Below are 13381 nucleotides of genomic sequence, written 5' to 3' on the forward strand. Positions count from 1 at the left end.
ACACCATTTTATGGATTATTTAAGAAAAATGTCACTATTTCTATACAATTTTGTGTATTTAATAAAAAGATACAGGTCACACTTTGGATTCCTTGCTCAAAGATGTTTTAGAAGTTATTAAATTTTACATTTTAACTGAAAAACAATTCAGATTAAAATACCATCACCTTTTATGAACCGTTCCCTTTAGATAAAGATCACATGCGTATCCTTAATAATGTCACCACACCCAAATATCTGTCCAGCTCAGATGTAAAGGCTCATGTATGCAGATCTGCCTTCTTTTAATCCTTGTTTACACTTGGATGTTTAGTGCAACACAAAACAGTCAAATTCAAGAAAACATTTTTTTTTATAATTCAAAAGAGATCAAAGAACATATTGCAAAAGAAAAAACAAAAAGTGAGTCTCACTCAGACATTTGCAATTGAAAAATACATTTTCTTAAGAAATATTACCTATTTACAAAACATAAAAATTTATATTTTACTTTGAGCCGTCTGTGAACAGGACAGACCCATTTTAAACATTTTATTAATAAAAATAAACTTTTAAATATTTTATCCACCCATAACTTCAGCTGAGGCAGTTTAAACATTGAAATCAAAGATTCCAAACAATTCAACCCATCAAACATCTGCATGCAACTGTACATCAATTCTTGAACTTTCATAACATAAAAAAAAAGAAAAACATGTCTTAAATGTTATCTTTTAAACACGAGAACCCTGTAGCTGTGCAAGTCTCTGCTTTAAAAGTTCACTTTTCCTCCTCAGCTGCTCCTTGAGTGACACGAGTCTCTGTTCGTCTGACTGCATGCTGTAGATGCACTCTGTCGCCTTCTTCAGGATCACCACCTTGGCCGCCTTCTCGTTGTTGGCCACCTCTGGGATCTCGTCTCGCAGGGCGAAGAAGCTCAGCTTGAGCTCGTTCCTCCTCTGGCGCTCCAGCACGTTGTGAGTCCTTCTCTTGTCGTAGTCCTCGGTGTCGGACGTTCGCGGGCTCGAACACTTGCGGTTGCTGCTGATCTGTTTGAGGACCCTGCTGGAGCTCCCTCCGCTCACTCCTCCTCCTCCTGCTGCTGCTGCGGTGATGCTGCTGCTCTCCAGCTTCAGCCTCTTGACAGCCGGTTGCTCGTGCCTCATGGATGGATGGGCGGCATAATTATGCTGGTGAGTGGAGACGTGGCATCTCTTCAGCACCAGTGGGCTTGCGTGCCGGCTCTCCACTGGGCTGGGGTCGCACCGTTTCACCGCGTGCCTCTTCTCTACGGTGACCACGTCGATTTCCTCATCTTCTTCCTCCTCCTCCTCCTCCTCCTGATCTTCTTCATCCTCATCATCATCTTCTTCTACACAAAAAAAAAAAAATACAAAAAAATAAAAAATAAATCAATCACACCATGCAACTCTTTACATTTAAATCAGCAGTCATGCTCTGGAGAGGGGTGTGTCTGCATGATGGATGCCCAGGGGCTCAGCTAAGTACTTTCTGAGGTGAATGCAGACACATTACAATCACCCTCTGGGGGGGAGAGGGGGTTCACTGCATAAACTGCTCTTAAATACAGAAAATGCCATCATTTTTGGCGCCCCCTCTTGCGCAGCGCCCATTCAGCTTACCTGAGTCACTACAACTGCTGCTGCTCCCGCTGTTGGGCGGCGTGTCCAGCCCCAGATCCTTGCTCCGCACCGTCCCTGCAGTCTGCTTGGGCGTCTCCGCCACCGGGTAGGGAAAAACCACAGACGGATCAATGCACTCCGACGCGGACGTGTTGAGATCCTGCAGGTAGCTGCTGTTCAGCCTCCACGCAGCACCCGCAGCCGGGTCCACCGAAGCGGCTGCAGCAGCGGCGGCGGCGGCGTCTTTCCGCGCGGCTTGCAGCGAGGCCAGCCGCTCCGACACCACCTTCTTCAGCTTGGCCGCCGCCGAGAAGCCGCTCCACATGCAGTCCTGGATGATGATGGACTTGAGGAAGGTCTGCGAGTAGTCTGCGTCGCAGATGATGCTCTGGTTGACCACGTCGTCGCCGAGGAACTCGGTGACCATCTCCAGCTGGTCGGCGGTGGAGGGGAAGAGACTGGACAGCGACGGCCGGCGGCTCGGGGAGAGGGGAGGGGTCGGGAGGAGCTCGAATTTCTTCCAGATGTCTTCGCTCGGCGCCGGAGGCTGCGGCTGCTCCGGGTAGAAGTCCTCCTCCTCGTTGTCATAGTAGAAAAAGGGCTGCAGGGAGTCGTAGTCGTAATCGTAATTCTTATTCGCCAAAACTGAATTCAGCGGCATGATTCCTGTTATGGGGCTCTCCTTATTGCGAAGCTGGCGGAAAAAGAAGAAGAAGAGCAAAATACAGGTTAGGTTTGTAGCAGCAAACAGCTGTTTGGCTCCAATCCTACAAGAGTGTGTGCAACATCACATGGTCACTCCAAAACACTGACCCCTGTGTGTGCGAGTGCACGCGTTGCATGCATGCACAGGTGCTGCAGCAGCAGGTGCATGCAGAAACTAGAACCAGTTAGTAAAATAAGTACGGAGGGGGAACCCCCGCTTTCGCAATGACAACTCTGCAGATCCTCACTCATCCTTACCTTTCAGATTTTGCACAGTGGGCGAAAGGAGGTGCTAAAAAACAACGTGCAGGAAAGTTATTCCACGACGGCTGTGACATTAAATCCTTCCACGGAGGGCGTCGTAAAGCTCAGCGTAGTGGGTACGTAATGAAGCATACGTACAGACGCGACTTGGACCGGACGACCCACAGCGCCTTAAAAGCAGCGTGATACTAGCAACTGCGCGTTCTGCAGCTGCTTATTTAAGCGGGCCGCATCACTCCGTCTGGGATCCTTCCGCCAGTTTTTCCCGCGAAACGGTGACCGGCGACGAAAATGCGCCACGACCCGGTTTTATTTGACGTTTTTAGCAAAACTAAAATAATTTACACTCGATAAGGCTTCACTCCTTCTCACAAGACACGATACAAACGGCAAACGTAGTTTATGGCTGCAATATTTTTCGCCCTTTTAGGATTAAGACGGTATCTAGTTCTTGTGGGAGTGGGAGGGGTCATAGTAGTGTTGACGACCCACAAAAATACTAACAGACGGTAGTAATGACAGGTCGTTATGTCAGGACTGGGCACCATTATATTTTCTCTGCAGAATTTCAACACAGGTTCAGAAGAGTCCATCGACTCATCTTCATCCTGGCTGGGTACTGGCCCATTCTTTGGGTTTACGCCAGATCAGGTGGTTGGTTGTAGGTGAAATTTGCAAAGAAAATATATATATAATAATAATTGGTGGGCCTTTTTTGATAAGCCACAAATGAGAATATTTAAGAACAGGAATAGCGTAGTTTTCACGAATTGTTGCACGAATACGATTTAGAAATCTGTCAATTTGTTCTTAGAATTTTGATTATTACTTTGCATAATTTTTTGGAGGTTTGGCACTTTTTATTTTTACTTTACTTGGCTTTCCAATAATTCAGACATAAATGTCTCATAATTACTACTTCTCTCTGTTACTGAGTCAAACAAGTCAGAAAAGTATGAACATTTTTTACGTATTAGTCTCACTCTGCACTCAAAATATATGCAAGCAAGGCAGAAAAGACTCCCAAACGTAGACGTCTACATAATCAACCCACAACTCATTTGACCAATTTTAACTCATTAATGTAGAGAAAGGCACAATTCACTCTTATTTTTCTATCAAAGTGACGCAAAACGCGTCATGTTTGCGCCGTTTAAACAGCAGTTTTGCAGGACCACAGGTGCTGCAGATCACCTTGGTGTGTGTGCAGCAGCAGCTGACAGCCTTGAACCAGCTGAAACAGGTGATTGCCACAACGCTGAATACCTGCAGTTTGTGGCTGCATGTCAAACATGCAGTCACAAACTTGAATAAAGTGTGGAATATTTACCGCCGTCCTTAGGAAAGAGGATCCTCTTTAACTTGGAGGGATTGGCACCAGTTAAAAACAGGAAGGAAGCAATTAAAGTAATCAGACCCACACCGCAGTTGGACGGAAGAGTGAGCACCGAGGAGGAGTTTTTACGGACTTAGACCGCCCTCTGCTGGTGCATAGGAAGAGCGCAGGATCGCATCTAATGGGTGGGAAAACCAACTCTAGCTGATGAACAAACCACAACTTTTATTGTATCTGCATGAAGGAGGAGTAGACTTAAATTATATTCGTGATTTAAGGGAATAACTTATGACTTTACTGAATTAAAGTATTTTAAAATGTGACTACTCAGCATCAGAACTAGGTAGAGCAACCAAAAAATAAAAGTAGCACCATTTCAACATATTACTAAAAAAAAAAATTGAAAAGGAGCTGACCAAAAGTTTACTCAAGGAAGAATAAAAAATAGCTAAAAAATTATTTCAATATAAAACTTAAGAAATATATATCCACAGTGAAACATTGTGGTGGCTGCATCATGATACAAGTTTAGTTCTCTTCAGATGGGAGCTTGGTAAGGTGGACAAAGTCATGAATAAATAATTATTCAAATGCAAGCCAAAGGGAAAAAACAGGAATTTAAAAAAAATTTCTAGAATCCACGCGTGCAGCTACAGCAACAACAGCCGCCATGACTGTGAGAGAAATGTTAAAGTTTCTCCACAGAAAACTGTTGGGTCTTCTGTGGAGGGCTGTGCACAAGATATGTCTCCAATCAGATGGATTTAGAGACCTGCTGTAAACAGATAAGTATAGTCAAATCACTGTGTGGGAGGTTCACCCAACCACTGGAGACCAAATGCTGCAACTGAATCAAAAGGTGGTTGAACAAACTACTAATTTAAGACTTTTGAATCCCTATTAATGTAAATAATAATAATTAAAAAAAATAATAAAAGAAGGCAAAAGTCTAATAAAACCATAAAAAATTAGATGAAAGTTTGGCTCGCTGAAGGGAAGGAACAAGAAAAGAGGAATGGTGAAACTTTGCACCATTCTGTGACCTGCTGAACTTCAAGACAGCACATTTAGCATTCTCAGCTGTTTCTAAGTAAAAACAATTTAAAGATTTTTTTTTTAAATAGCTCATTCTCAATTATCACCGGTGATCACATTTGAAAAGTCAGTGTGTAGCTGTTGTATAATACCAGGACATGGACCTTAAAAGACTTGATTTTTGACAAAGATGAGTAAAACTCCTTAAAATAAATTAATATTTTGTTGGAGTTGCACAATCTCAACTGGGATATTCCCAGTAAAATGTTACTCAAAATTTCCAATAAAATCCCTGGTGCCTCCCCTATTGAAACCCTTATTGGTTCCTGTAACGATGATAAGATATTTTGTTCACCGTGACTATAGATACAGGCAGATTAAGGTGAGTAGCTGCTTTATATCTGTTTTCTTTAACGTGTTCTGTCTTATTTTGAAGAGGACCAAAATTGTAACATTAAGGACCATGAATGGCCCTTGAGCCACACTTTGGACTCCAGTTGTGCAGGACAAATGAAACATGGGAAAAAAGAAATGCTTTTCTCTTTCTTTCTTGTCTTTCTTTTGCCAGTAGACACAGGGAGGAGGATGGTCAGGGAAACAAACCCTGTTAGATTTAGATGCTTTTATTGGGCTCACAATAGATTTGCTGTGCTGATGTGACATTTGCTTTGAATGCAATAAGACAGATATTTGTTTCATTGGTTTTATTTCCCAAATGACACTAAAGTCTTTTGGGAAACTAGTTTGCTCTTTCTGTTTGTCTGAACCCTAAAACCACTTAATTATTCTCTCTGTTTTTGTGTTTTATTGAATTGTCCTTCTTTTCATTCTGAAGAGGAACACATGGGGTTTTAAATGTTTGAGAAGAAGCAGAGTCAGCTTTATGATTTTTACAACAGGAACTCATTCATAAAGAATCACCTCAGACTCTAGCAGAACCGGTTTTTGGAAAGAGGAGAGCCGAAGGCAAAGGCTGGAAGAATTTGGTAAAACTGCAGATAAATTGCATGAGTTTCTCTTGTTATCAGAAAGAGGAGAAGGAAATCCCCAAACCGAGACTGAAGCAGATCTTCTTTCCTCGCCGCTCGGCCCTCGGACCCCTCTCTCTCACGCCTCTCCTTTCCTCGCAGCGAGACGCTGTGAGCAGGATATTGATCATAACCGGCAGGTTCAGCGGTGTGGCCGCCTTTGCTTATCAGCTCCGGATGTTTCCTGCGTTACCGTGTTTCACGGCGCCTGAGGACACAGAGGAAAGCTTTTAACAGGGACTGGCATTGTTTCCTCTGATAGGTGGGGACCCAGTGCAGGCGTTTGCTCCATGATCTCTAACCTCCAAATTAAAGAACACACCAACTTAAAGAACATTGTGCCAACAGAGTCTTTGTCAAGTTGGAAGAAGTTATGAAGAGTTCCCAATATCAGTTTCAACCCTAAACTTTCACTTGTCTGCCAGAGAGGAAGATGAAGTGGCAACTTTTGAGGTTTAAACATTAACCCATCGATAAGAAAGCTTTGCCAGTAGAAGCTGCTTCCTAAGCAGTCTTCAGGCTTTTCACCTGCAGAAACACATTTGTGGCACTAAATCTAACAGTGATGGCACCAGACGCTTGAGTGTTTGACATAAAAGAAAACCGAGTGAAGAAACTCAAAACTGTGAAGCTAATTTCCTCTAAATCTCCAGCTGCACATTGTCCTTCTTGGGTGATGCTCTTCAGGACATGCGAGACGAATTCTGCAGTTGGATTTCTCGAATGTTGAATTAGTCATCAGCTTGTTCAGCACACTTTGGAAGAAGCAGCTTCCTTTGTTCCCTTTCTCTCGGATGCTGCTGGTCTGAACTTCCCTTATTTCTGACCACAGATCTAACGATCTGAGCTGTGCGGCTTCGAATACATTTCAACCTTCAGGCGTTGCGCTGACATCTGCTCACGTGTTAGGACTGTGATGAAATCTAAGGATATGCGTATTTTTGGGATTTTTTTTTTTTAATACTCAAATCTTTACATTCGTCTCAGTTCCTAAGTTTAGTTATTTGATTATAAAAACAGCTGCAGTGATGTTTAGATACACTCATTATTGGTGTGACTTTTCCGTTTATTTTGGGCTTTTAATTATTCATTTGAATGGCTGTTTGTGATGAAAGAAAGAACTCAGATTACTTTTAAAATACAGGAATTAGATGCATAAATTAGGAGTTGTTGCAAAAAACGAATCCACACAAGAATATCATTTGGTTAAATGTCCGTCAGCACATCTGGTTAAAGTTTTACATCAACTTGGTCTGAGAGGTTGCTGACAAAATGTGAAACCAAAACGTTCAGGATCGATATCTGCATAGGAAATATCTTAAAACTTCTGGAAAAAAAACTTCCAGAAGATTTTCCAGAACTTGATTGAACTTCCAGAGGTTCAGACAAGCGAAGATTGAAAAACAGATCCATAATATTTATGCTTCCAGGAGTAAGCTTTCTAAACTTAAAGCTGTGGGGAAAAAAAAAAAAAAGTTTCCCCCCTTTTTTATTTCCTGTTTTTTTTGCATGTGTGTCACAGTTCAGTGTTTCAGAATATGAAACCGATTTATAAATATTTGTCAACAGCAACATAAACACAAAATGCAGTTTTTAAATGAAAGTGTTTATTTTTAAGTGAATGGTCCTGTGTGGGAAAAGTGATTAGAGCCACTGAAATAAATGTAAAGTATGTAAATAAAAGGAAAAGTACGAGACTATTTGACACAAGAACCATAAATTTAGATTTTCCTTCAAATTGTTTATATAGTTGAATATTACTGCAATTACTTTAGTTTGGATTAAATGCAATCAGGGTGATAATTTGGTTTAATTTGATTGGTCTGTGGCTTTCTTCTCCATGTTACAACTTCATCACAACAATCTGTCACAATTCATCTCAAATTCAACCGTCTACATCAGAAAAATGCATCTTAAACTTCTGCAGCTAGCCGCATTCATTGCATGTCATTGGCGTTTTGTTTTTTTGTTTTTTTTTCCCTTCACCAGCATCAGGAGAGTCGTTTCTCCACTGCAGAAACGCTGATGGTGTTTGACCAAGTTGTGCATACGCTGCACTTAAAAGCATTTAATGAAGAGCCAGACGGACACATGCTGATGTCGGGCAGCTGGACACATCAGCAGAGACGTATTGATAAATCAGGGCCGCGCTCCTCCTCATCCAGCCAAGACACGAGTCAGCATGAAGAGCTGGAAGATCAATAGCTGCACAGCTTCAGTCAGTGAGAGGACAACCCAGAGCCGGGCGGATCAATCGGCCCGGTCCACAGCTAATTGTGTCATTAATTATTGATAGTAACAACTGACAGTTATTGACAAAGCCTGAAACAGCTAACATATACGGCGTGGTCATGTTAACAGAGTGGTGGGTTTGTGTTTTTTATTCTTCTCTGCTTTGATTTGTTTCCCTTTGTGCTGGAAAGAAAGGTGAAAGAATCTCTCTCTAGCTCTGTTGTGGAAAAAAACCTGAATGTTTTATCGCGGTAACAACAGGTTGTTAAGAGACATAAGGTAAAGGCAACAGCTGCACTTTCACAATGTTTCAATTCCTAATTCATGATTTATGGCACTTTAAAGCAATGTTTGAGTAATGCAGTATTAAAACGTACATGTAGTCTGCATCAATTTTTCCAGGTTGTTCAGTGTGCAGTTGAAACCAGACTTTTACACACTTTTGTTTCTCATTGTCTGAGGTTAAATCAGACTAAACGTCTCGTTTCAGGTCAGTTAGAATACCAAAATTATTTATATTTGTGAAATGCCTCAGTGAGAGAAGGAATACGTCAGAGATTAATGTATTTTTTGTCAAAATCAGAAGTTTACTTACATTTCCTTAGCGCTTTGAACTATGACTTGGGTGAAACTTTTTGGGTTTCTTCCCACAAGCAGTATAAATATAAGCACTTGAAGTGGTCCAGTCACATAAATTCAAATGAGATGTTTTTTTTTAATAGCTGAAATCATCATTTGAAAATACAATTCCTGTTTGCAAAACATTGTTTAATAATTTATTTAATTGTGATAAAATGAAAGAAAGGGAGTGATTTTTTTTTTCACAGCACCACATGAGGAATTTATTCTCCAGAAAAAGGAAACTATTTTTGAAAATTGGCAAATATTAAGCATATTTTTGGAGTGGCAGGGTAAATACTCCAGGTGGGTTTTGTGTGAACGTATCTGAGAATGTCACTAAGTGCGTGGCATCATAAACTTAAAATACAAAGATCCTCAGTAAAAACCTGTTTATACATTCTTACTGATTAGGTGTAGAAAACATCTTGAAAATTGATCAATTCACTGGGTGTTAACGTTATTGCTAGGGAGTGTAAAAATAAAAATAAATAATCCTATGTGTCCACTAGGGGGCTCTACACATTCAACAAATAGTTTCCTCAATTTCCTTCCAACTTCGTTCACAACTTGTTTCAAAATTATATTCAGTTTTCTCATTACAAGACAGCAAAACAACAAAAAACACTTTATCCTTATTTCTACAGTGTCATTATTGTCCTAGTTTAAACAGGTACTTTGCATCTTGATATAAATGTGTATTTTGTGTATTTTTTTGTGATTTCTGCCTGCATAATAATTATTCAAAACCCAGAAATAGTTCAACAGACACAAATTAAACATATTCCACAGCCATCTTTGTCTCCAGGCCCAAATCCAGCAGAAAACCTGTAGGGTGAGCTGAAGAGAAGAGAGCATACTGAAAAGATTTCTGAGGATACAGAATGATTTCGCAACAACAAAAGGTCAGAAATGTCTGTCTGTATGCTCTGAACCTTTGAAGGCGAACACTAAATGTCGTCCAAGTGGAAAAAGGGGGCATACAAAGTGGAATTTGAAAAACCTCAGACGTCAAAGGAAACATAAACAACAGTTTATTCAGTTTTTGTTGTATTTATTTTAGGAGGATTTTCATCAGTCCTGGGTTTTCCAAATGCATCAAGTACTTTAATATGCAATTATTTGATTAATTTGTATGGTAATCACTGGTGTAAAGTGTGAAAAAAAACAAACAGCCAAACTCCCATATCCACAGGAGCCTCAACAGATGACAGATGATAGGGACAGATGATAGGGTTTCAACAAGAGGGCTCTTGTGTTTATCTAGTGTTCAAAAATTATGTGACAGCAGAGTATAGGGACATTTTCATAAAGTATAGCATCTTATATGGGGGGAATCTATAATTATCTTTAGAAAAGAGATAATGAAAGCTGGAAATGATAGTAATTAAAATGCACTTTTTAAAATTGTAACATGTTATTTTAAATTATTGATTTAAATACCTTGTGAAGGACAAAATTATACAAATAAGTCAGCACCAGATACATCAGTTTCAANATAATAATAATAATAATAATAATAATAATAATAATAATAATAATAATAATAATAATAATAATAATAATAATAATAAAAACTTGCACAGAAACATAATGAAAAAAAATGGCGCTCTGAATTATTTACATAATTCATGATCATGAAAAACTTGCCCCGGAAAAGCGAGGTGCTGTAACGACTCAGTGTGGCCACTAGATGGCAGACCACTCTCTTTGAAGACTGGTCGCTCTTTGGATTAATGTACAAGATGCTTTATTGTTATTGTTTAGTGTTATTCAATATTTGTAGGTCAAAGGGTGAAAATCCATCTTTGGATATTACTAACAAACACCCGGAGGGATATTTTTTCATCGTCGACAGTCATGTTACATTGCGCAGATTTATTAAGTCATGTCATGATTTCCTAAATAAAGGTGCATATAAGTTTTAACTGTCACCACTGGTAGCTTTTAAATGCTTGGGGTTTCGTCAATAATTTTCAAATAACTGTACTTCCAGTAAAATGCCCTTGATTATGTTAAAGCTAATTTTTTTAAAAATACACATTTTTATATAGTTTACATTAAATGCATCAAAAGAAATTCCTGTCAAAAATGTAAATATTTGGAGGCTTGAGCTTTTAGGTTTTTTTCTTTTCTTTTCTTTTCTTTAAATAAAATTTCACAGCAATAATCCTAGTCCTTAGATCAAAAACAAATTGATTTCTTTTCAACTTTCATCCAAAAGTTAATTTTGAGCATGGAATACCAGACTTATGAATTGTAACCAGAACAATCACACTGTTGGAACTGCTATGGTCACTAATAGGGTCACATGACATACTCAACCTACCCTCAGTTTAGATCAGCATTTGAGTCTTTGTGGCTGGATCTAAGCATAAAGACCTGTTTTGGTAATGTCTCCCAAGGTACGAATGGGTAATAATACCTGGGCAATAATACCTGTACTGTAGGTGTTAGAAAGATTAAATCTGAGGTTAGATCAGTAGCTGTTCTACTGTGTTGGGTTGTCTACTTGTGTAGCTGCTGTTTCCTTTCTCCAACGCAGAGACCTGAATGTTCCTCGCTGCACTGGACTGGAGTTTGTGCTTTTGTGTTTTATTCCCCAGGAAGTGTCTTATTTAAAATACTACGCCAAACTGCTGTTTTACCTGACTGATAATATATGCAAGAATAACAAGTCAGGAAATATCTTCATTCTTAATGTGATCTGTGAAGATTAATTCACTCTATTCATTTCTCAAGAAGAAATGGATTTGGATCACCAAGCGGTGGAATATATTTACGTGAAGGTACAATAATGGAGAAGTGCAAAAATTAAAAAGAAATCCCAGGTCCACAACAACTATCTATTAACCTGTGAAGCATCTCAATCACATGCGTAAATCCCGGGGGTTAGGGAGGGTCCGGACCCCCCCAATCTTGGAAAAGTCTAGAATTATTCCCCCAAAAGAAATCATTAAAGAAACCCTTGTATTTAAACAATATCAATATAAAAAAGGCAATAGAAACAAAGAACGAAGTAAATCTGCCATTCATCTAAGAAAAAAAAAAGAAATAATTAATTTTAAGTCCCCCCCACTATTGTTAGAACAATGGTTCAGTCCAAAGTGTAGGAGGAGCAACAGCTGCGCTGCTGAACGTGCCGGAGCTATCTGTTAGCTGTGGCTCTGCAGCATTAACAAAAAGCCCTGCAGTAAGTAAATGCTTAAAGCAAAATACATGTAACACGTTTTATTTACTTTCCCTGCTCAATAGGAAGAAACATTGACAACACAAATCAGTCCACAGTTCGTTATTTCATTACTTTGGCTGAATCGTGATAAACTGCCTCCTAACGTCTTGGAAATCAAAACTAGCAAAACTGCTACATTGCTTTCATAGACTTAGCTCCTTTTTCTGTCGAAGGCAGCCAATATTTCAATTATATGTAGCTCTCTAACTCTTACTTTAATAAGAAGAGTTTGAAACGGGAAGGAGCGGCTGAGCATTACCATTGGCTGACAGCTCTGTATGGGAGCCGAGAGCAGAGGGGCTATTGCAGCTGGTAGTTAAACAAAATGAAGTATACCTTTATTTCTTATCATTTTCAAAGTAGAGCCTTTAATACCACAAAATAAAATCTGAATATTTTTCTATAAAACTCTGGTGCTGACCTTGAAGTTTAAGTAATACTTCCCAAATGTTAAATTCCTACATATTTATAGGTTTTAAAATGAACCCCCTGCCCAAAAAACTTAAGTTATGTTATAACTTAAGTTGCTTTAAACAAAAATGTTTAAAGCAACTTAAGTTATAATTTAAATAACACATGACTTGTATTGAGAACCACTACAATAAATCAATATTTATGAGGAATTTTATTAAGTGGAGTTACTTATTAAAACTTGTTTTTAGTCAGAGCCTTAAGTTTTTGTAAAGGTGTAACAGAGATTAGATCTGACACTGAACCAAACTCATATCTAAGCAACATTTGAATCTTAGTTTGACTTCTATGGGTCTCAACAGGTTGTTTACTGAGAAAAACACTTTTGTTATTCATTGCTACTTACTAGTCATTTTTGATGGTGCAGCTTGAAAACAAAAAACAAAATAAACCAGATTATACTGTAACTTTGCCCCGTCCCCCCCAAAATTGCTCTTAAAAAAATTTATCTGTTTATGGTCCCCCCTAATAATGAGATGAGATTTACGCCCTTGATCTCAATTTTCTGTTAAAATTGGTCCATAATAAGAGCGTCACACAGAGATCAGACCTCATCTCCTGAGAGATATTAAAAGTTGTAGGACATTTAATACTTTTAAACACTAAAGTGCAAGTGCAAATTGAGGTAACAAAATCCAGCTGCCAAATCCAGCACCAGGCAAATAGGTTTTACCTCTTAACTAGGCTGCTATGTTATTTCAAGATGTTGCATTTATTTTACAAGAAAACCACAAAGCTGCTTAGCAACATGCAGTCCCATTTTGAGACACCGGACCCACAAAGTGAACTTGTAGGTAAACAAGGCTTTTTCCCCATAAAATTTAGTGTCACCCATTAA

The 13381-nt window shown here is 39.2% G+C and overlaps 1 protein-coding gene across 2 annotated transcripts; it reads right to left on the reverse strand.

Moving 5' to 3' along the window:
- Nucleotides 1-258: 258 nt before the first annotated feature.
- On the reverse strand, nt 259-4088 carry LOC103149788 (transcriptional regulator Myc-like). 2 transcript variants are annotated; one of them, XM_007569103.2, is made up of 3 exons: nt 3922-4088; nt 1623-2316; nt 259-1351 (listed from the first exon to the last, which is right to left on the reverse strand). In XM_007569103.2, exons 2-3 carry the CDS (start codon nt 2281-2283, stop codon nt 714-716), a joined length of 1299 nt encoding a protein of 432 aa, XP_007569165.1. In that variant the 5' UTR covers nt 2284-2316; nt 3922-4088; the 3' UTR covers nt 259-713. The 2 variants fall into 2 exon arrangements, with proteins under 2 accessions (XP_007569165.1, XP_007569163.1); XM_007569101.2 differs by lacking the exon at nt 3922-4088 and adding an exon at nt 2586-2799.
- Nucleotides 4089-13381: the final 9293 nt, after the last annotated feature.

Source organism: Poecilia formosa, unplaced genomic scaffold (assembly GCF_000485575.1).
Source record: "Poecilia formosa unplaced genomic scaffold, Poecilia_formosa-5.1.2 Scaffold236, whole genome shotgun sequence".
Lineage (NCBI taxonomy): Eukaryota > Metazoa > Chordata > Actinopteri > Cyprinodontiformes > Poeciliidae > Poecilia > Poecilia formosa.

Excerpts from the sequence above, each read along its gene's own strand:
- LOC103149788 (XM_007569103.2), bottom strand. The coding sequence starts at position 2,283 with ATGCCGCTGAATTCAGTTTTGGCGAATAAGAATTACGATTACGACTAC. Across the intron at positions 1,352-1,622 it reads CAGCAGTTGTAGTGACTCAG|AAGAAGATGATGATGAGGAT; the intron begins GTAAGCTGAATG and ends TTTTTTGTGTAG.